A 20,579-nucleotide genomic window follows, 5' to 3' on the forward strand; every position below is an offset into this window, starting at 1 on the left:
AGCTGGAGCATGGCCAAGACGAGGATCAAGTGAGGGGTGGAGAGATGAGACAGAGGGGAGAAGGAAAGGGTAAAGGGGTTGAGGATACTTAATAACCTGCTAATGGGCTGCCATCGATTTCTAATTTCAGATGACACGGTGGGTACCTCAGTCTTAGTCATGGATCCACACTCCTCTTAAAATAATAGCCCAACGCTGTCCGAGGCTGGTTAGTGGTAACAGCAGGCTAGGATATCTGTGTTTGGGGAAGCAGTAGTTTGTCATTACACGACACCTAAGGATGCTGTTACAATGGATCGATACAATGATGTTAAGGTGTTTTGTGTTACAACTTTATACTTGGGCCTAATGTGTAGATAATCAACTGCCTTTCCCCTCTGATTTCACTGAAATCAACAGGGTTCTCAGACAAATGCACTGTAATTATTATGGCTATATGTGATTCATAAGTCATAATTCACTGCTACTGATTATAGCTGTATCTTTAACAGCGGTGAGTAGTTACTTTCACAATCCTAACAACCAGTGAACATGTGACTTAAGTGGATGTTTTCACCCCATTATGGGCACATAAATGAATAGTGGACAAAGTATGTGGAATGTAACTTACCTATACTTACAATGAACTTTGATTTCAGTGTACTATATTAATAGCTATACAGCTAGCCACTTAAGGTAACAGGTGTGTGATGGACTAATGTATGAGCAGAACTCCTTGGAGGTGGTACATCCTCTCCTCCTAACACCGAGGCTATCCATATGGTGACACTGTAGTGGTCTGGAGAAATAAGTCAGTGGCTCAGCTCTAGCTGGCCATGGGGGACTGACTGTAGTGTGTGTGTGTGTGTGTGTGTGTGTGTGTGTGTGTGTGTGTGTGTGTGTGTGTGTGTGTGTGTGTGTGTGTGTGTGTGTGTGTGTGTGTGTGTGTGTGTGTGTGTGTGTGTGTGTGTGTGTGTTTGTGTGTGTGTGTGCCTCTGTAAGCTGTTTAAGTATGTGTGTTCATCAGGATGGCATCAGGCATCTGTTGGCAAAGCCAGGCCCAGATGTTCATTCACACACAAACACACACACACACACACACACACACACACACACACACACACACACACACACACACACACACACACACACACACACACACACACACACACACACACACACATACGGAAAACTCTCCAATCTGAGATGTCTTGATTAGCTTATCAGCTATTCATAAAATGGCCGAATATGAAGTAAATGACGCCCGTCTTCAGCCAGAATGCCTAGAGAATGTCGAGGAAAATGAAGGCCATGTTTTAAATGGCAGTGATATGTAGTTATAATGAAATCCTGAACTTGACCCCAGCAACTCCATGATCATCTTTTAGATTCTTTATTTACCATTACCGTTACTGTTTCCAAATACTCCACATTTGTGAGGATGTATGATATTCATTACCAGTGCAGTTACTATGAGGATGGCTAGGAGATACATACCATAGACATTTGGCCAGATGAGACGAGACACTCTCCACTCTCCTTCCCATTCTGGACGGTTCCAATCACTCCAACACAAACAAAAAGAAATAAAGAAGAACCAACATAATCTGTACATTAAGTGCTCATCAGCAAGATACGGCATGGATACACTCACATTTAACATGGGCTCTCCAGAGAATGGACGTTTTGGTCACCTTTTTTTATCCCTACAGTTGTTTTATACACATCTACAGAAACAGTAATTTGTACATGGTCCTTTGTACATTTATTTCCAGGTCAAAGTTATTTCAGGATTGTGACCCCTCAGCATTATATGTGTCCATCTCCATTACAATTCAGTGCACAAAAACGTAATCTTTGCCAAAAATGCAAGCAGAGAGAGTCTTGCACATACATATTCATACACATCACCTTCAATATGAAGATTTATTCTGAAGATATATTCATATTGAGTTAGAGATATACATATTTGTATATATTCTCAGAATCTGGGCGAGGCTGTTTCACTAGTCCTTTGGCAAGGCCATCAGCCCAGACATCGACAGGTAGTGTTAAGGTGAAAAAATGGAAGAGAGATCTGAGTTCCCTGCTTTTATGGTTAAAAAACAAAACAAGATATCAACAAATGTCTCAAAAGCTCTCCTTTCCCGCCGGTTCAACTGTTGACCTTGAGGAGATCTCCAAGATGTCAAAAGTTTTGAATGAAGAAAAAATACAATTTGAGAAATGGTCAAACCAAATCAACCATACACCACTGTATGCCTCTGTATCAATTTCCGTATGTGTGTATAATGACAATGTATGGTGGATTTGAATTGCTTTCTTCCTACGCGCATTTCATACCGCTGCTCCTAGCCAGGCCAAGCATCCTCACTAGTCTTTGAAGAAGGCCTGGGTTCAAATGACATATCAGAGACCTTCTGATGACATGAACTTCCTCTTCAAAATGGCTTCCACTTGGTCCTCCTCTCCAGTCTACCATCATCCAGTAAAGATATACATCTGATAGTCCCAGACTCCATCACCGTGTCAGCCTGTGGTGGTCTGGGGTTAGATTACAGTACAATACGATCATATTCTATATACCATGTGCTCCAGATGTGAAATTACACAGGCCTACACACTGATGATAATCCATGGATGATAGTATAGTCCATGGCCACAGATTAAGATGTGACAAAAATATCTGAACCCATGGAACTCTGGGATAGTTCAGACTAGGATGATAATCTGTCCACTCCAGACTCCAGGACTGTAGAACTCACAGATTAAGATTAGAAAAAACATTATCTGAACCCACTGAACTCTGGATCATAACTCATTATAACTCAGATTAGTGGAAGGTGATATTGAGTTAGTATTGGTCTGGACCCTGGTCTACTGCTATTATGATGTTCCATTAGATGAGGATGATAGTCTCGACCCTGGCGCGTCCTGACGGGTTGGGGGTCATTCGGTGAGGGGTGTAGTCCTTCCTGCTGTAGTCCCTGCCTGCCTGAATGCTGCCCGACCCGTGGCACGGCGCCCCCTCCAGTCATGCCATGGTGGTGGGCGACTGGCACTGGCTCATCTGGACCCGCATGGAGGCAACGTTACTCAGGATCTTCTTCTGGTGGCCCGCAAGGGTAACACCTATCCTGAGGAGGTCTCTGGAAAGAGGGAGAGGGCGGAAGGGGGTGGAGGGACAGAGAGAGAGAGAGAGAGAGAGAGAGAGAGAGAGAGAGAGAGACAGAGAGAGAGCGAGAGAGAGAGAGAGAGAGAGAGAGAGAGAGAGAGAGAGAGAGAGAGAGAGAGAGAGAGAGAAAGCGAGAGAAAGCGAGAGAGAGAGGAAGCGAAAGCAATACAGGACATATGTCAATACTAAAATGTGTATTAAGTACTGTATCTGCAATGCCTCAACTGTGTGTACTGAAGAAGCAAGTACATAAACATACATTCATTTGGTGTCTAATACATTTACACAGATAACCAAAGCCCCAAGTCATGTCAGGACTGTTAGCCACTGGCCTGGCTGTGAAGAAGAAAACAACAAGCCCAATGTGTCTGCCTCTCAGTGATCTGGCCTTTGCTCTCTTTGATGATTAAAATCATGATGCGACATTTCACAAACAACATTATGAAGCCAGAAAGATGCTACAAAACATCAAATGCACAGAAAGCGGTGTTTCTTACGGCCAACATTTGGACAGGATTATCATCGATTTTAAATGAAATGTGCGTGTGTACATGAATGCTTGCTCAGTGTTCATGTGTGTGTTCATGTGTGTGTCTGTGTGTGTCTGTGTCTGTGTCTGTGTCTGTGTGTGTGTGTGTGTGTGTGTGTGTGTGTGTGTGTGCGTGCATGAGCCTGTTACAAAAAAAATGTATTTTGTCATGTATTTAATTAAAATACTGTATGTGTATTTTGTGTCATAAAATAGAAAAACCATTTGCAAAAAGCCCGAACAGCAACAACATGCTCAGTAACGGTTACAGAAATGACATGCTGTTGTTTATCTACCTTAATGGAGCAAGTCACTCGGGATGTGAAAATGAACATACCAGAATGAACTGCAAAGCACAATGGGTATTATTTTTGGCCTTGTTTTGGGGCGGAGCTCATGCGAATAATACTTAGGATGCTTAGTTAATTTAGCAGACGCTCTTATCACACTATAGTGCCATCAGACTTCTGATACCAAAAAATGGTATGTAAAATTATTTTGTACTTTGAAAATACAAATTACGGCTCTCGAAAGTATCTTGCTACAAAATACATCGGCGCATAGTTTAGCCCAGTGTAATACCAATTACAAAATACTCAGAAGTAATTGAAATACATATTTCAAATACATGTGACCCGAAATAATGCCCATCTCTGCATGTGTGTGTGTGACTCACTCAGAGGTCATCTGTGCTACCAGTTGCAGGGAGGTGAAGCCAGAGTTGAGAAAGTTGTCTCTGTACTGGGTCATCTTGATGGCTCCCAGCCACTCTCCCACTGAACTGAAGGTGTTGAAGTCCGGGATAGAACGGTCCAACAGGGGCTGGGAAGGCCTGAAGGAGGAGAAGAGGAGAAAGGGAGAGGACGAGAGAGAAAGAGGAGGAGAGAGTGAGTGAGAGGAGGAGAAAGGGAGAGGAGGAGTAAGTAAGGTAAGTAAGGGAGAGAGAGGGAGGGAGGGAGAGAGAGGGAGGGAGAGGGAGAGAAAGAAAGAGGAGAGAGATGCTTTGATGGTGCAGAGTGGAGGTATAGGCATTCATGTTTAAGGACGTTTGAGTGTGCCTGGGTTGAGTATGTGTGTGTGTGTGTACTCAGTGTGTACTCACACTGCAGGGATGCTGGCCACTTGTTTGAGACTGGCTGGGTTGCGGATCATCTTGTCCAGGGTGTTGACGATGTCAGTGAAGCGTGGCCGGGCGTTGCGGTCCTTCTGCCAGCAGTCCAGCATGAGTTGGTGCAGGGCCGAGGGGCAGTCCATGGGAGAGGGTAGCCGGTAGTCCTGCTCTATGGCATTGATCACCTGGGGACAGAGAGGGGGGCAGAGGGTATTGTGGAGAAGGCAGAAGGTAGTCAGTAAGGGTCATGTTAGACAGGACTATTGTGGAGAAGGCAGAAGGGTCATGTTAGACATAACTATTGTGGAGAAGGCAGAAGGTAGTCAGTGGAAGGTGGTCATTCGAGGTTCATGCTATGTTTAAATCCAATGATATCTTGATGTAATACTCCTGTTATAATTTTTGGTATGTACCTGTTGTCTTTTTTTGTAAAAAAAAACTAAATGTAATTTGTATACATTACATTGATACCTGTATAATTTTTGGTATGTACCTGTTGTCTTTTTTTGTAAAAAAAAACGAAATGTAATTTGTATACATTACATTGATACCTGTATATGTTTTATATGTAATAAAACATATTTGAATCCAGAAGTTCATGCTAGACAGGGGTCTAAATATGGCTGCTCAGAGTGACAAGGTAGGTGGACCATTGCCAGACAGTACCATGGAGAAGGCCAATTAGGAAGACATCCGAGGGAAGTCACTAGACTCCAGTTCATGATTACAGGAGATCAATAATGTGCAGTAAATCAGAGAATTGTAGGAAAAGCGGAGATATATAGAAGCCTTTCTGCTTCCCTTCTACTTTCTCTCTTCCTCTAGACCCCTTTGCTAAATCACTGTAACACCAGGCCCTAGTTTCTCTGTTTCATTGAGTGGTTACTGAGCAATTCACTTAGCGTCAATCTCTCTCTCTCCCTCTATCTTTCTGCTTCTCTCTCTCCCCCTCTCTCTCACCGATTAATCTACAGACAGCACTCAGGCTGAGGTGCCCTTCCTACTTGACACTAGCGAATCACACGTCTGCATAAAAGGATGGAGAGGACCTATACTCTGACACTGTGGGAAAGTGTCTTGGGAATGGGCTGAGTGCATATAATTAATGTGGTGAAATGCAGGTACTTGACACTTGTTCCGTAGAAACTGCAAAGGCTATGAAGGCCTGATGGTAGATAAGTAGTGCTGTGCTGTAGCTATGCTGCACATGGCCTTATACAAGGACAAAAAGGGTTTTCGATAGAAAGACAAACGCTCGCTCCCTCTCTAAATCGTAGCATGTTCATATGGTATACCATATGACGGATTGTTACCCCTTAAAGGTTGAATCAGGGAAAAGACAGGAAAAGTCAACACCGATAGAGATTCTAGCGGGTGAAAATGAATCATCATCAGAAATGGGACGACACTCAATAGGTGCCCATGCTACCACTGCAATTCAGCAGAATCTTGACAAATGGTGCATAAGTGTATGTGAGTGCATTTACATGCATGTGAGTGTGTTTGTGTGCACTTATCATAGGTGTGTAAGTGGGCATGTGTATGTGCACACAGACTTGTGTATTTGTGTTTGTCAGTGCATCATGTGTGCATTAGCCTGTGTGCCTGTGTGTGTTTTGTGTGTGCGAGTTGGCATGTGTGTTATTAGTGTACACAGATGTGTGTGTGTTCTGCCTGAAGAGAACAGCAGGCCATGCTGTGAGCAATGCCAGGCCTCCTCCCTGTGTGTGTCCCACCAGTCGCTGCCGGCATGCTGCTGGCCCAGAGAGGGAACATCTGCTGGCTTGGCCAGGCCTGGTGGACCAGGCTCCAGAGAGACCCGTTGGACGGATGGGGATATGGAGCTCATTGGTGTGTGTGGGTGTTGGGGGTGTTTGTGAGTGTGAGCATGTGTGATAGATCTCATTGTGTGAGATTCGGGGGACGTAGCAAAAAGAAGGACAGAGGAGGTAACGTGCATGTGTGATATTCTGCCTTTGTGAGAATCTGCTCATTGTCAAGGACATTTCCAGTGGGAATCCTCTTGTCTAGCTGAGTTGTTATGTCTGAGAAGGTTCCATTTTTATGACACAACATAAACAAATAGAAGGGTCATCTGAATACTCATTCACTGCCTCTGCTTTGGGGTCTTAGCCCGGTTACTGTAAAATCACTTTTGTGACTACTGCTTATGTAAAGAGGGCTTCATGAATTCATTTGATTGATTGGAATTTTGAATTCTATCAATATTTCTATACACCTTAGAACAACATTTAAAAGTTCAACATGACAATAATACTCACATCCTGATTAGACATGTCCCAGTAGGGTCTCTCTCCGAATGACATCACCTCCCACATGACGATGCCGTAGCTCCACACGTCACTGGCTGAGGTGAACTTCCTGTAGGCGATGGCCTCTGGAGCCGTCCACCTCACCGGGATCTTACCCCCCTGAGAGGGAGAGAGAGAGGGGAGGAATAGAGGGGAAGGGAGGGGGAGAGAGAGAGAGAGAGAGGTAGGGGGGAGCGAGAGAGAGAGAGAGAGAGAGAGAGAGAGAGAGAGAGAGAGAGAGAGAGAGAGAGAGAGAGAGAGAGAGAGAGAGAGGGGGGAGGAATAAAGGGGAAGGGAGGGGGAGAGAGAGGGGGGAGCGAGAGAGAGAGAGAGAGAGAGAGAGAGAGAGAGAGAGAGGGGTGGGTGGGAGAGGGAGAGTGAGAGAAGAGGGAGAGGGGGAGAGAGGGAGGGGGAGAGAGAGAGGGAGGGCAGAGAAAGAGAGGGGAGGGAGAGAGAGAGAACGACATGATTAGTCCAATTAAAACCCTTCGAACCAAAAGACAACTACAATCTCTCTATCCCTCCACTCCTCCTTCCCTTCATCCCCTATCGATCCAGCAGCAGGGAACGTCTGTTCCTCCTCACACATCGAACCACAGCACATCTCTCCCGGTGCCCATGAGTTTGAATAAAAGGGGTTTGGTCGGGGTTTGAGAGCACCTGTCGAGCGTGTCTGTTTGTAATTGGCCTACCTGGGCCTGCAGCGAGCCATGCATGGTACTGATTGAAATTGACGGGTGGCTTGTTTAAGATTTCCTCTACACACACACCTGTTTGTAGGCCCCTTGGCGGTTTCCATTGTATCCGGCCAGGCTAGCTTAATAATGCCAATTAGTTCAACCTGTGCATGTGTAGATAAGCCGGGCTTGAAAGGAGAGACGGGAGAGCGAGACAAGGCCCACCCTGCTCTCCTGGCTTTCTCCCTCAGTCCCACCGGGACTTTGACCAGGAGATGTATTGTGTGTGCATGTGTGTGTGTGTGTGTGTGTGTGTGTGTACATGCGTGTGTGTGCGTGCATGGATGTGCAAGAGTGTGTGTGTGTGTGTGTGTGTGTGTGTGTGTGTGTGTGTGTGTGTGTAGAGGTCCAAAGGACTCAGACTGAGCTCGTTAAGGCCCAGCTCAGAGCGTTTGACCTCTGTGAGCTCCTAACCCTGAACATGATGTTAACCTCTGACCTCAGTGGAGGCAGAGCAGGGAGGCAGGAGGAGGATGTGTGAATGGAAGTGTGTTTTTGTAATTCGTTGAGAAAAAGAAGACTGATGGATATCTATCTAAGCTCTGATGACCGTTTTTCTCAGATCCCAGGGTTCTTCTTCCAGTAACTAATGCCTCTCATCTGATTCCAGGCACCAGAAGGCTCTATCTTTTACCTCCGTTCTGTCAAAAGGCTATAGAAAAACACATGAATACAAGATCAACTGCACCAATGAAAAAAAACCCAGCTCCCTCCATCTAATCTCTAACTTTGCTAGACCCATGCTTCAAAGAGTTGGACACACGCCAGTTGGACACACGCCAGTTGAAAAGAACAGTAAGAAATATAAATACACTGTCTCTTCCAAGTTCCTCTATCTGACCTCTAACCTCAACGTCTTGTATTAGAGCCTCTCCATATCAATCACATGTCAATCAAATGTCTTTATACAGCCCTTTTTAGATAAGCAGCTGTCACAAAGTGCTTCACAGTAACCTACAACTCAGAAGAGCAAGCAATGCAGAAGCACAATGGCTAGGAAGACCTTCTTATCCCCCCCCCCCCCCCCCCCCCACGTCGCCTTGCACCGCTCCTCGCAGACAGGCTAAGCTAATAACATTTTCACGGCTGCCGCGTTCGTGAGGCAGCTATGCAGATCATCAGTAATTACCTCTGTGGGCGAGCTAGTTGCTAGCGCTCCGGCCCTGCCAAAACAACACTTTAATAACACAAAGTGCTGCTGAACAGAACAGACCGGGCAGGAAAACAGACAGAGGAAGAAGACAAATATATAATAAAAAGCAGCATTGGATTTTTATTTATTAACTTAGGAGGAGAAAATACTATGAATACCCCAGGGAGGGAGAGAGAAAGAGAGGGAAAGTGAGAGAGAAAGAGAGGGAAAGTGAGAGAGAAAGAGAGAGAGAGAGCATGCGTGTGTCTGAGACAGCCAATACCATTTCACTCACAAGGCAGGCAGTACAAGCCAGTGAGAAAGGAACATGCATTTCTATGTGGTGGCCTGGAGTCTTAGAGAGCACACACAGAGACATGCCTTCATGTAAAACAACTGCTCTAAGCTAAACCGCATATCAACCTCCAGCCAAGCTCCATCAATCTCTTCAGCTAGCTGCTCATCCCATGAAGAATATTCAGATCAACATGTCAACATGAGAGCATCATTGCTCTCTCACGAAGTCTTTGGAAACTAGATTATATATACACAACGTGACTTTAGGCCACAAAACAACACTTTTATACTTGATTATTGCTGACCGGCCATACTGAGACATGGAGCACTGATTCTCACTTCAAACAGTTCCCTCCAGATCAACTTCCAACACCAGCAGTGGGTCACCACGCTGATGTCAACAAGATGATCTGACACAAAGGGAGTCGTACTGACTAGCTGTGACTAGTTGTAACTGGTCGTGAGCGGTTGTGACAGACAAAGTGACAGGTGTAGTGACACATCTGGGGTAGACCGGAAGAGAGTGGACAGAGTGCTGTCAGGGTTAAGGAGGATCATGGGACATGGCGGTGTGTGACAGACAGGTCTGAGGGAATGAACATGTGTTCAGGTGCGTGTTGAGGAGCGCCCAGGAAAACATGAGAAAATAAAAAGGAAATGGATGCCTGATCAAAACGGTGCTGTGATAAATCCCCTAGGAACATGAACGGCCTTTTCCTTTTCATGAGTTCACCTATAACTCCAAAACCTGCAAAAATGACCTGGATGTGCGTATGTTCTTCAGCTTTTACACGTGGGACACCTGCAATTGCTAACGTGTACTATGAGAGATGCAGTATGTATCCAGCAATTCAATGGAGCAGGTCACTAGCAATCTATAGACTGAAGGGGAATCTAGTGTCCAATGGCAGTTTGTATCACGCTACACAAACTGGAGCAACGCCCTGCCTTGGTGTCGTAGTGAATGTAGATGAAATCCCCTGAACGATCTTCTCCCACTGTGAGAGTCCTCAAGCCTTTAACACTGTGTTTTGTTTTTCATTGCTGATGCATGCAACCTCACCCACCACATCTCTCCAAGAGACATCAAACAGTACCATCATGTTGTTGCTAAAGCAGCAGCTGTCCCCAAATGCAGATTCATTATATATATATAAAATAAAATTAGTGAACTCCCAGTAATGCCCATAACACAGTACCATTTCCCAACTTTTCGGTAATCCATTCCTAAACAATGCACACTCAAGTAGTCCCAAGCACATTTCCTTAGGCTGGGCAAAGTGCTCCATCAACTGACGTTTAATGTCTCGAAAGCAACGATCGCTGGCAGTCTGTCCAAATATACGCAGGCAGACAGGCAGGCAGGCAGGCAGGCAGGCAGGCAGGAAGAGCGGGCAGGCAGGCAAGCAGGCAGGCAGGCAGGCAGGGACTGTCTGGGAGAGGCAGGCCCTTCTACCGTTCCACTGTCTACAGGGCAATGGAGAATAGGTTCCACTTCAAACTTCAAAGGAACTTACATTTGACTCCCTGGAACTATTTCAGGCGTCATTTCACCAAGTTCCCACATATTCTATGGCTATTTAATTCAATTAAATAGTCTAGTCTAGGAGTCACATGAGGTCTATGCTCCTCTATAGGACAAAGTTATTTTAACACACTTCTCGGGTGGTCTCAGAGTGGTATGAAATCCGACCTTTAATAAACATTGTCTGTGTAGTCTTTGCAGTTAATATATACCTTCACATCGTCAACTTGATGACACCACCTCTGGAAATGCCCTCTCCCCTTGAGTATCTTCCTCTGTGGCCCCTAATGACTCAGGAGCCACTATGAGCCCCTCAAATTAAACCCAGCGTGGATCCTACGTTTTTATCATGCATTTGCACATCTTTGTCAGGCTTTTCCAGTGGTTTAATATAGACTGCGACCTTGGATTCTGTCCCCTTGAGATGACTCTGAGGAGGTTGAACATAGAAAATTACAGCTTACAGTACACTGAGACTCATCACATAAGAGATCTGGGACCTGGGATGTTTAAGAACGAACTGATGTGTCTCTTCTTGTGTCATTTAACAGTGTCACAGTGTTTTCTGTTCTCAGGAACTAGCATGCTGTGACCATTTCTCTCTCTCTCTCTCTTTCTCTCTCTCTCTCTCTCTCTCTCTCTCTCTCTCTCTCTTTTTTATCTCTCACTCTCTCTCTCTGTTCTCTATCTCTCTGTCTTTCTCCGTTCTCTATCTCTCTCTCTTTATGTCTCTCTCTGTCTTTCTCTCTTCGAGGACCCATTAGACAAAAACTACAGAAGAATCTGACATCTGACTTAATTTGTGGTAGCTCGCTAGCTTACTAACTGACAGACTGGCCAGAAACATCCCATATTGTCTACTGTCAGTCTATGAACTGGGGCGTTATTACAAAATCTTTGTCCCATATTAAACCTGGTTGCCCATTCAGTGTGCCGTGCAGTGGAATGCCATGCCTGAATCATGCTCGGCCCACACAGTGTACATCAATGCCCACCTCAGTCACAGATATCAGCCCGATCTGGCACACGTGACAAGAGGTATAAATCAGACATGAAAACACTTGGAGAAGAAGCCATGTTCCCCCGCTTTGACAATGGAGTCTGGATGGATGCGTTTGTCAAGCACTTCCTGGTACAGTTTTCATTATTTTCTACAGCAATGTAAATACAATTTGCCTACAATCAAGAGAAGCAAAGAAGAGCCCTTGGGTCATGTTCATAAGGGACTAAACAGAAGAAAACAGACTGAAAAAGTAACTATTGTGCTTGTCCAATAAAATAACGCTTGTTTTTTTGTTTTCTGTTGTAAAACGTTTTAAAAGTGTTCCATTACGTGCTGTAATGAACACAACCCTCATAACAAATCAAATAGAATTGAACACAACCCTGTTAGGGACATGAATGCTGCATAAGCTCCTCTATATTGGTCCCTATAAAAGCACTCTTGAGAGCAAGGACATCCTGGCCCTTTAGACCAAATGGCAACTTTCCTCCAAGTTTTTCACTTCTTTACCCTTAAGTCCCCTGTAACTTTGACCACATCAATATTTCACACAAGTGACAAACTTACAAGAGGCTTTGGGCCATATGCCAAGGAAAAGGAGGGGAAAGAGCAAAGGATGCAAATGGAAGACAATCAAACAGCAAAGGGTTTGATAGCGCCAGACGGTTAGTGTGGTGAAGCCATAGACATTAAAACCAGAAGAGAGCAGCGCTGACGTCATCCACATATTGGCACCAAACTATCGCTAAGGATCATGGTGAAAGTGGCCGTAACTAGCAAAGGATCATGGGTGATGTAATCGTTTTCATCCTGCCTGAACCACGGTGCGTTGTTTAAGGCACTCCCGAGTGCGGATAGGGTGTTCACACCAGTCCAAGCCAATTGAACTAAGTGGGTAAACGCAGCAGAGTTCGGTAAAACCGCACCAAACCATTTTGGTGTGAAAGCCCCCTAAGTGTCCATTCAACTATATTCACCCCAACTCTACTCTCTTTCAAACTGCGTCTACCCTGTAGGCTGATATACAGAAAAAAGGGTTTTTCAACTGTCCCCGTAGTAGAATCCTTTTTGGTTCCAGGTACAACCCTTTTTGGTTCCAGGTAGAACCCTTTAGGGGTTAATGTAGAGCCCTCTGTGTAAAGGGTTCTACATGGACCCTAAATGGTTTCTACATGGAACCAAAAGGGTTCTACCTGGAACCATAACGGGTTCTTCAAAGGGTTCTCCTATGGGGGCTAAGAGTGTAGCCCAAAAATACAAATTGGCCACATGAGAATCTCTGGTATTTTAACAGAATTCTTAAGCTATTTTTGCGCATTTTGATCTTGACTAGGGTGGCAAAATTGCTGGGACCGGGGCTGCAAAGCATGCTGTGTCACACACCTAAAATAGCATTGAGGGACTGTGGTTGGGTTTGGGACCAGTTCTTGCGGGAGTGGGTGGGAGTCGGACACGAAGTCGACAGGAGCGGAGGGGCCTGGTATGAAAAGCAGCGAGAGTGGGAGGGAACGGGATGAAGAAAACAGTCCCGAGCAGAACTCTACATGGACGCACTCACACTTACACGCATTAACATAACCATATACACACCAACAACCCTCAGTCTCAACATACATCGTGTGACACGGGAGGCATCTGCCCAACATACAACCACATACAACCACTCTTGAATCACAAATGCCAGCTCTCTCTACTCCTCAGGGCATTGGCTTTCAATACAATGTGTGATTGCATTGCACTTTCCAGTCACCAATCTTTTTCACACACACCTCTCACCGTTAGCCACTAAAAGCCTTTCACATCTTTAACCACTAACACTGCACGGTGTGGAGAGCATTCAGCCACTTTACACACACACAGCAAATACTGTGTGACACACCACTCATCACGTCGACACTGCCTGTCCTTCCTTGAGCCTTTGGGTCACTCAGGGAAAAGACTAGACAGATACAGTTGAAGTCGGAAGTTTACATACACCTTAGCCAACTACATTTAAGCTCAGTTTTTCACAATTCCTGACATTTAATCCTCGTACAAATTCCCTGTCTTAGGTCAGTTAGGATCACCACTTTATTTTAAGAATGTGAAATGTCAGAATAATAGTTGAAATAATTATTTATTTCAGCTTTTATTTATTTCATCACATTCCCAGTGGGTCAGAAGTTTACATACGCTCAATTAGTTTTAGGTAGCATTGCCTTTAAAGTTGGGTGAATTTTGGCCCATTTCTTCTGACAGAGCAGCTGGAACTGAGTCAGGTTTGTAGGCCTCCTTGCTCGCACACGCTTTTTCAGCTCTGCCGACAAATTTTCTATAGGATTGAGGTCAGAGCTTTGTCATGGCCGCTCCAATACCTTGACTTTGTTGTCCTTAAGACATTTTGCCAGAACTTTGGAAATATGCTTGGTGTCAAGGAAGATCTATTTGTGACCAAGCTTTAACTTCCTGACTGATGTCTTGAGATGTTGCTTCAATATATCCACATAATTTTCCTACCTCATGAAGCCATCTATCTTGTGAAGTGCACCAGTCCCTCCTGCAGCAAAGCATCCCCACAACATGATGCTGCCACCCGTGCTTCACGGTTGGGATGGTGTTCTTCGGCTTGCAAGTCTCCCCTTTTTCCTGCAAACATAGCGATGGTCACTATGGCCAAACAGTTCTATTTTTGTTTCATCAGACCAGAGGACATTTCTCCAAAAAGTATGATCTTTGTCCCCATGTGCAGTTGCAAACCGTAGTCTGGCATTTTATGGCGGTTTTGGAGCAGTGGCTTCTTCCTTGCTGAGTGGCAGGTTATGTCAATATAGGACTCGTTTTACTGTGGATACAGATACTTTTGTACCTGTTTCCTCCAGCATCTTCACAAGGTCCTTTGCTGTTGTTCTGGGATAGATTTGCACTTTTATGCACCAAAGTACGTTCATCTCTAGGAGACAGAACGCGTCTCCTTCCTGAGCGGTATGACGGCTGCGTGGTCCCATGGTGTTTATACTTGTATACTATTATTTGTACAGATGAACATGGTACCTTCAGGCGTTTGGAAATTGCTCCCAAGGATGAACTAGACTTGTGGAGGTCTACAATTGTTTTTCCTGAGGTCTTGGATGATTTATTTTGATTTTCCCATGATGTCAAGCAAAGAGGCACTGAGTTTGAAGGTGGGCCTTGAAATACATCCACAGGTACACCTCCAATTGACTCAAATTACATAAATTAGCCTATCAGAAGCTAAGACATAATTTTCAGGAAATTTACAAGCTGTTTAAAGGCAGCTTTAACTTAGTGTATGTAAACTTCTGACCCACTACAATTGTGATACAGTGAATTATAAGTGAAGTAATCTATCTGTAAACAATTGTTGGAAAAATTACTTATGTCATGCACAATGTAGATGTCCTAACCAACTTGCCAAAACTAGAGTTTGTTAACAAGAAATTTGGGGAGTGGTTGAAAAACGAGTTTTAAGGACTCCAACCTAAGTGTATGTAAACTTCCGACTTCAACTGTAGATAGATAGATAAATGTAGAGATAGAACTATAATAGTGCTAATATAGCTGTAGAAATAAGTAGAAAGAAAAAGAGAAAAAAGGTAAACTTATGTCCATAGTGTGAGCTCCATCCCCAGGGTTAACACTATGCAATTAACAGCATGTCCTCCAGCAACTTCCCCAGCACCTCTCTGGAGGCCAGGTAATTGGTCACCCCAAAATAGGAGGAACACATCACAAAGTAAGGACAGGAAAAATGAGGTGATTCATTTGCAGGAGGAGGAGGTCGATGGCGACGGTAATTCACGGGTCGTCGGTGGAATAACATTTTCCTTATTCCCTTGGCCTTCGCTCGCCGCGCTGGCCTCGCTCTGTGATTGCCTTGGTGTTCACCTCGTAACCGGCGGAGGGAGGTCAGCGATTGAAAGGAGCTGCCGTGGCATTGTGGAGGCTTGGAAGCATGCATAGCTTAATTAGAGGAATGCATGAGAGACCCAAGGACCCCGACTCTCTGCCAAACATCTCCACAACTTCTCCCCTGTGGATAGAGAACATTCCCAGAACGTTCCCCCAGGACAGTCAGGACCAAGCTAGTGCTCAGACACGGTAAGGTCAAGGGGAATGCTTGAAGAGACTGTTGTGTGACTCTGGTTTGCTTATGGATGGAGTGCAAATAGCTGTTTATGTCTATGTGTTATGTGTCATAGAGGTCCTATCTCAATGGGAATACCTGGGTTGGGTAAAGGTTAAGCACACAAACAGTTGCTGTGAAATCAATGTGGTATTGCACCATATCTTTTTTTGAAAGGAGTCCATAATAAAGCCAAAATCTATCTATATTTTGAATCCCTTTACAGTATGAAACCCTTGAGATGCATCATCTAATATTCAAGAAGTCTTGTACATTAAACAGGCAAACATCAAAAACATAATCTATAGTCCAATTCTAACCTTTAACCCCTTCTGAACCTCTGTAGCATCAACAAGATTGACAGCCGACAGATGGTGATCTTGTACTTCTTATTTATTTGTTGTTCAGGAAAAACACCTTTAGCAGGGCTTAACCACAGGGGTCACAGAGACCCAGTTCGGTCTGCCTTCCTAGTGGCCAATTCACTTCCCAAACCCACCAACAGGAGGTCACGTCCCAACACACACACACACACACACACACACACACACACACACACACAAACACACACACACACACACACACACACACACACACACACACACACACACACACACACACACACACACTGCTCTCTAAATAAAGGTAGACGTGGGTTTGTATTGTTGTTGTCTTGTCCTTGATTTCTCAAAGATCATCTCCTATGTTTAGATAGATAGGAACTAAATTTAGTCTCCTATATTTGTACTATCATGGTAGCTGATGTTTAGATGCCTTACCACCTTTATTTTTAGAACATCTTAGAGTTTTTAGTTGTAAATGACTCATACACATTGGAAATACATTTTACATTAGCACAGTGTGTGCATATAAATGATTTTACAAAAGTTGCCCTCAGGCAACCGTTTCACTATATCCTTTAAAACAACTGACCTCACGAAAGAACAGACTCTGGTGTACTGCACCAGGCAGACTCACTGTATTCCCTCCAACTGTCAGGAGCAACCGAATAATAAACCATTACAAATAACTAATTAGCAGTCGTTTCAAATGAAAGTCAATGCAGGTCACACACACTCACACAGCCCTCATAACCTTGCACTGCATTCAGATACGAGAGTGTGAGTGTGTTGTGGATGACATCCAAAACAGAGCGGGGAGGAGATGGAGTCAGATACACCAGCCATAGTGTCTAATAATTATAAATCTGTTCCTCTGTGGTGTTAATTAGGGGCCCAAACCCTTCCATGATGCCCCAGGAATAATGCATGATGAGCGGGGGAAGGGGGAAAGGCGACCAGGGCCAGTTCCTGAGGAGTGAGGAGGGACGGTGCGCTAGCTGTCAGTTTGAGGGGTTGAGATGCTCTTTGGTTTCCCTGCATCCCACGCATCCCAATGACAGAGGGGAGAGAGGAGTTCTTCCCCAGAGTCTCTGCATTAATGAAGATGTGACAGTCATAGTCCGTGACTAGTAGAAAGAGGGAGGAGAAGGAAGAGAGAATGCTTGTGGAATGTAAAAGAGAATAGATGGAGGTAAGAAAGCGAGTGACAGAGAAAGAGAAAAGTGAGTGGCCTGGAAGACTGAAAGGAAATGCATGAGAGATGGCCAGACAGAAGTGCTGTAGTTCTTCTGATGTGCCAGTTACCTCAACTTTATTCAAGCAGTCCTAGACACACACAACTACACACACAACTACACTCACAACTACACTCACAACAAAAGTGCCATGACTAAGTGTGTCTATAAACATACCAATGAATCACCTTCTTCCTCTATCATAATACGCCGAATGCCGGTATGTTGTTTGTTGACAACAATTGGAGGAGACACATCACAGTGGAGACACACTTCATAAACATCAATCCCAGAATCCTCCCTGTTCTATGTCACTGGTCTTCAGACAGACAGTCTTGTTGCTATGAACCAACCTATCCATTTCAAAACATAAAGGTGCGAAAAACGTTTTTGGGGGGGTTCAGAGAGTAGGACTCACCAGAGAGCTGGTGTAGGAGGGGTCAGAGGTATCGTCCTGAAGGTAGCGCGAAAGTCCAAAGTCGGACACCTTGCAGACCAGGTTGCTGTTGACCAGGATGTTGCGGGCAGCCAAGTCTCTATGGACGTAGTTCATCTCAGAGAGGTACTTCATGCCCGCCGAGATGCCCCTCATCATGCCCACCAGCTGGATTACAGTGAACTGACCGTCGTTTTGCTGCAGGAGACATGGGGAGAGGTAGAGGGGGATTATCAGCACCATGAAATTAAACTTGTCATCTACAGGCCAATCTGCAGGCCTTTCAGCTGAGATGTCGACAGTAAACAAGCCATACTTCAATGAATTCTACACTATTTCAAAGCATTAGGCATGAAGATGTTCAGACAGGACACGGTTCTATTTGATTGCATGTTTCTACTTGATTGAAATGCAATTGATTTAAAAACCGCAACAACATGACACTAACACAAGCACAATTTGCATGCTATGCTACAGATGTTGTGTGAGTGTCAGATTGTATAGAGACCATGCCTAGCCAACACTGTTCTGACACGAAGAGGCTGTGTTTCAAATTCCTTCCACGTCCTCTGCGATCTCATTCCCAGAATAGAAAAGCCTACGGACGCATCCGTGTCACCACAGTCAGGAAGTAAGGGCACACTTTTGTACAAGATCTGCCGTCACACCTACAGTACGTACAATATTCCATACACACAGGGTGTGACAAACAGCCTAACCTGCTGCCTATCTATCTCTATGCGACCCACTTCTCCAACACAGCAAACTAGTTGTTTCTGAGTCTGTGATGGAATCGTCAAGCCTTTACACTTAAAGTGATTTGATTTTAGATTTTTACTTTCACGCTGCACTCTTAGAAACAAGGTGCTATCTAGAACCTAAAAGGGTTCTTCGGGTGTCCCCATAGGAGAACCCTTTGACTAACCCTTTTTGGTTCCAGGTAGAACCCTTTTGGGTCCAATGTAGAACCCTTTCCTCAAAGGGTTCTACCTGGAACCAAAAAAGGTTCTACCTGGAAGCAAAAATGGTTATCCTATGGGGACAGCTGAAGAACACTTTTGGAACCCTTTTCTTCTAAGAGTGTATCACACTATCGACACAGTCCCAGACAGCCCTTGTATTGCATATCATTTCCTATTTTACATCAAAAGGAGGGGGATGGAATTCATTTTGATTCCCAAATTGGATTACTCAAACACGATCCTATCAAAACGAGTGGTTAGAGGATGTTTCTAGTGAAAATTGCACATCGTACATCACTGTTGGTAACACTCACACATGGGGGAGCTCTCTCTCTCTCCCCCCAACCCCTTCCTAGTTCCTCCCTGTGTCTCCAATGCTCAGAGGAGCTTTGACACACACTAACAAATAAGAGGGTAAGATCGATGGGAACATAAGACGGATGTGGCGGCTAGCAAAGCCAACTTCAAAGGGTCCCTTTAAACCAGCATTAGAACAAAGTAGAGTAGAAAACCAATCCACGAGATGGAGGGAGGGAAGGAAGAAGGGAAGGAGAGAAAAAAATAAGGGTTGAATATTGATTAAGCTGTACACTCGCTCGTTCCGTCCAAACTACAAAAGAGCGAGGGGATAGTCCATTAAGAGCTTGGGGCATGAGTGGAGAAATTAAACGAGGAGGACATAAGTTGGCTATTTCAGGAAGTCTTTGATGAGGGGAGGGTGGAATTGGGTTCAGTACATTTTCAAATCTACAATGACTGTGCTCTGTAAGCCTAAGCCCTGTTGCGGGCTGACAAATGTACATTACATTGCCCATATATCATCAGCTGTAACTCATATTGGTTTTATCAGGCCACAAACATGCTGCAATGAACCAGTGCAGTCTTAGTGCAACATACACCGAGTATGCCAAAAGTTAGGAACACTTCCTAATATTGAGTTGCAAACTCCCCCTACACACACACACACACACACACACACACACACACACACACACACACACACACACACACACACACACACACACACACACACACACACACACACACACACACACAGGGATGCTGGCCCATGTTGACACCAATGGGAAAGGAAAGCGGGATACCTAGTCAGTTGTACAACTGAATGCATTCAACTGAAATGTGTCTTACGCATTTAACCCAACCCCTCTGAGGTGCGGGGGGCTGCCTTAATCGACATCCACGTCTTCGGCGCCCAGGGAACAGCGGGGTTAACTGCCTTGCTCAAGGGCAGAACATATTTTTACCTTGTCAGCTCTGGGATTCGATCCAGCAACCTTTCGGTTACTGGCCCAATGCTTTAATGCTTCCCACAGTTGTGTCAAGATGGCTGGATGTCCTTTGGGTGGTGGACCATCCTTGATACACACGGGAAGGGAGACTGTTGAGTGTCAAAAACCCAGCATAGTTGCAGTTCTTGACACAAACCAGTGTGCCTGGCATCTACTACCAAGCCCCGTTTGTCTTGCCCATTCACCCTCTGAACGGCACACATTCAAAATCCATGTCTATATTGTATCAAGGCTGAAAAATCCTTGATTTAATCTGTCTCCTCCAATCTACCCTGATTGAAGTGGATTTACCAGGTGACATCAATAAGGGATCATAGCTTTCACCTGGATTCACCTGGTCAGTCTGTCATTGAAAGAGCAGGTGTTCTTAAT

General features: G+C 44.7%; 1 protein-coding gene across 3 annotated transcripts in view; it reads right to left on the reverse strand.

Moving 5' to 3' along the window:
• Nucleotides 1-1,721: 1,721 nt before the first annotated feature.
• Nucleotides 1,722-20,579, reverse strand: part of LOC110508791 (ephrin type-B receptor 1) — a 386,951-nt gene continuing 368,093 nt past the window's right edge. For all 3 annotated transcript variants that reach the window (XM_036966014.1, XM_036966012.1, XM_036966015.1), the window contains 5 exons: nucleotides 17,918-18,133; nucleotides 7,077-7,226; nucleotides 4,786-4,979; nucleotides 4,360-4,515; nucleotides 1,722-3,128 (listed from right to left, as the gene is read on the reverse strand). In XM_036966014.1, the coding sequence (XP_036821909.1) occupies nucleotides 3,014-3,128; nucleotides 4,360-4,515; nucleotides 4,786-4,979; nucleotides 7,077-7,226; nucleotides 17,918-18,133 (831 nt within the window). In that variant the 3' untranslated portion in view covers nucleotides 1,722-3,013. The remainder of the gene's footprint in view (nucleotides 3,129-4,359; nucleotides 4,516-4,785; nucleotides 4,980-7,076; nucleotides 7,227-17,917; nucleotides 18,134-20,579) is intronic.

Source organism: Oncorhynchus mykiss, chromosome 28 (assembly GCF_013265735.2).
Source record: "Oncorhynchus mykiss isolate Arlee chromosome 28, USDA_OmykA_1.1, whole genome shotgun sequence".
Classification (NCBI taxonomy): Eukaryota; Metazoa; Chordata; class Actinopteri; order Salmoniformes; family Salmonidae; genus Oncorhynchus; species Oncorhynchus mykiss.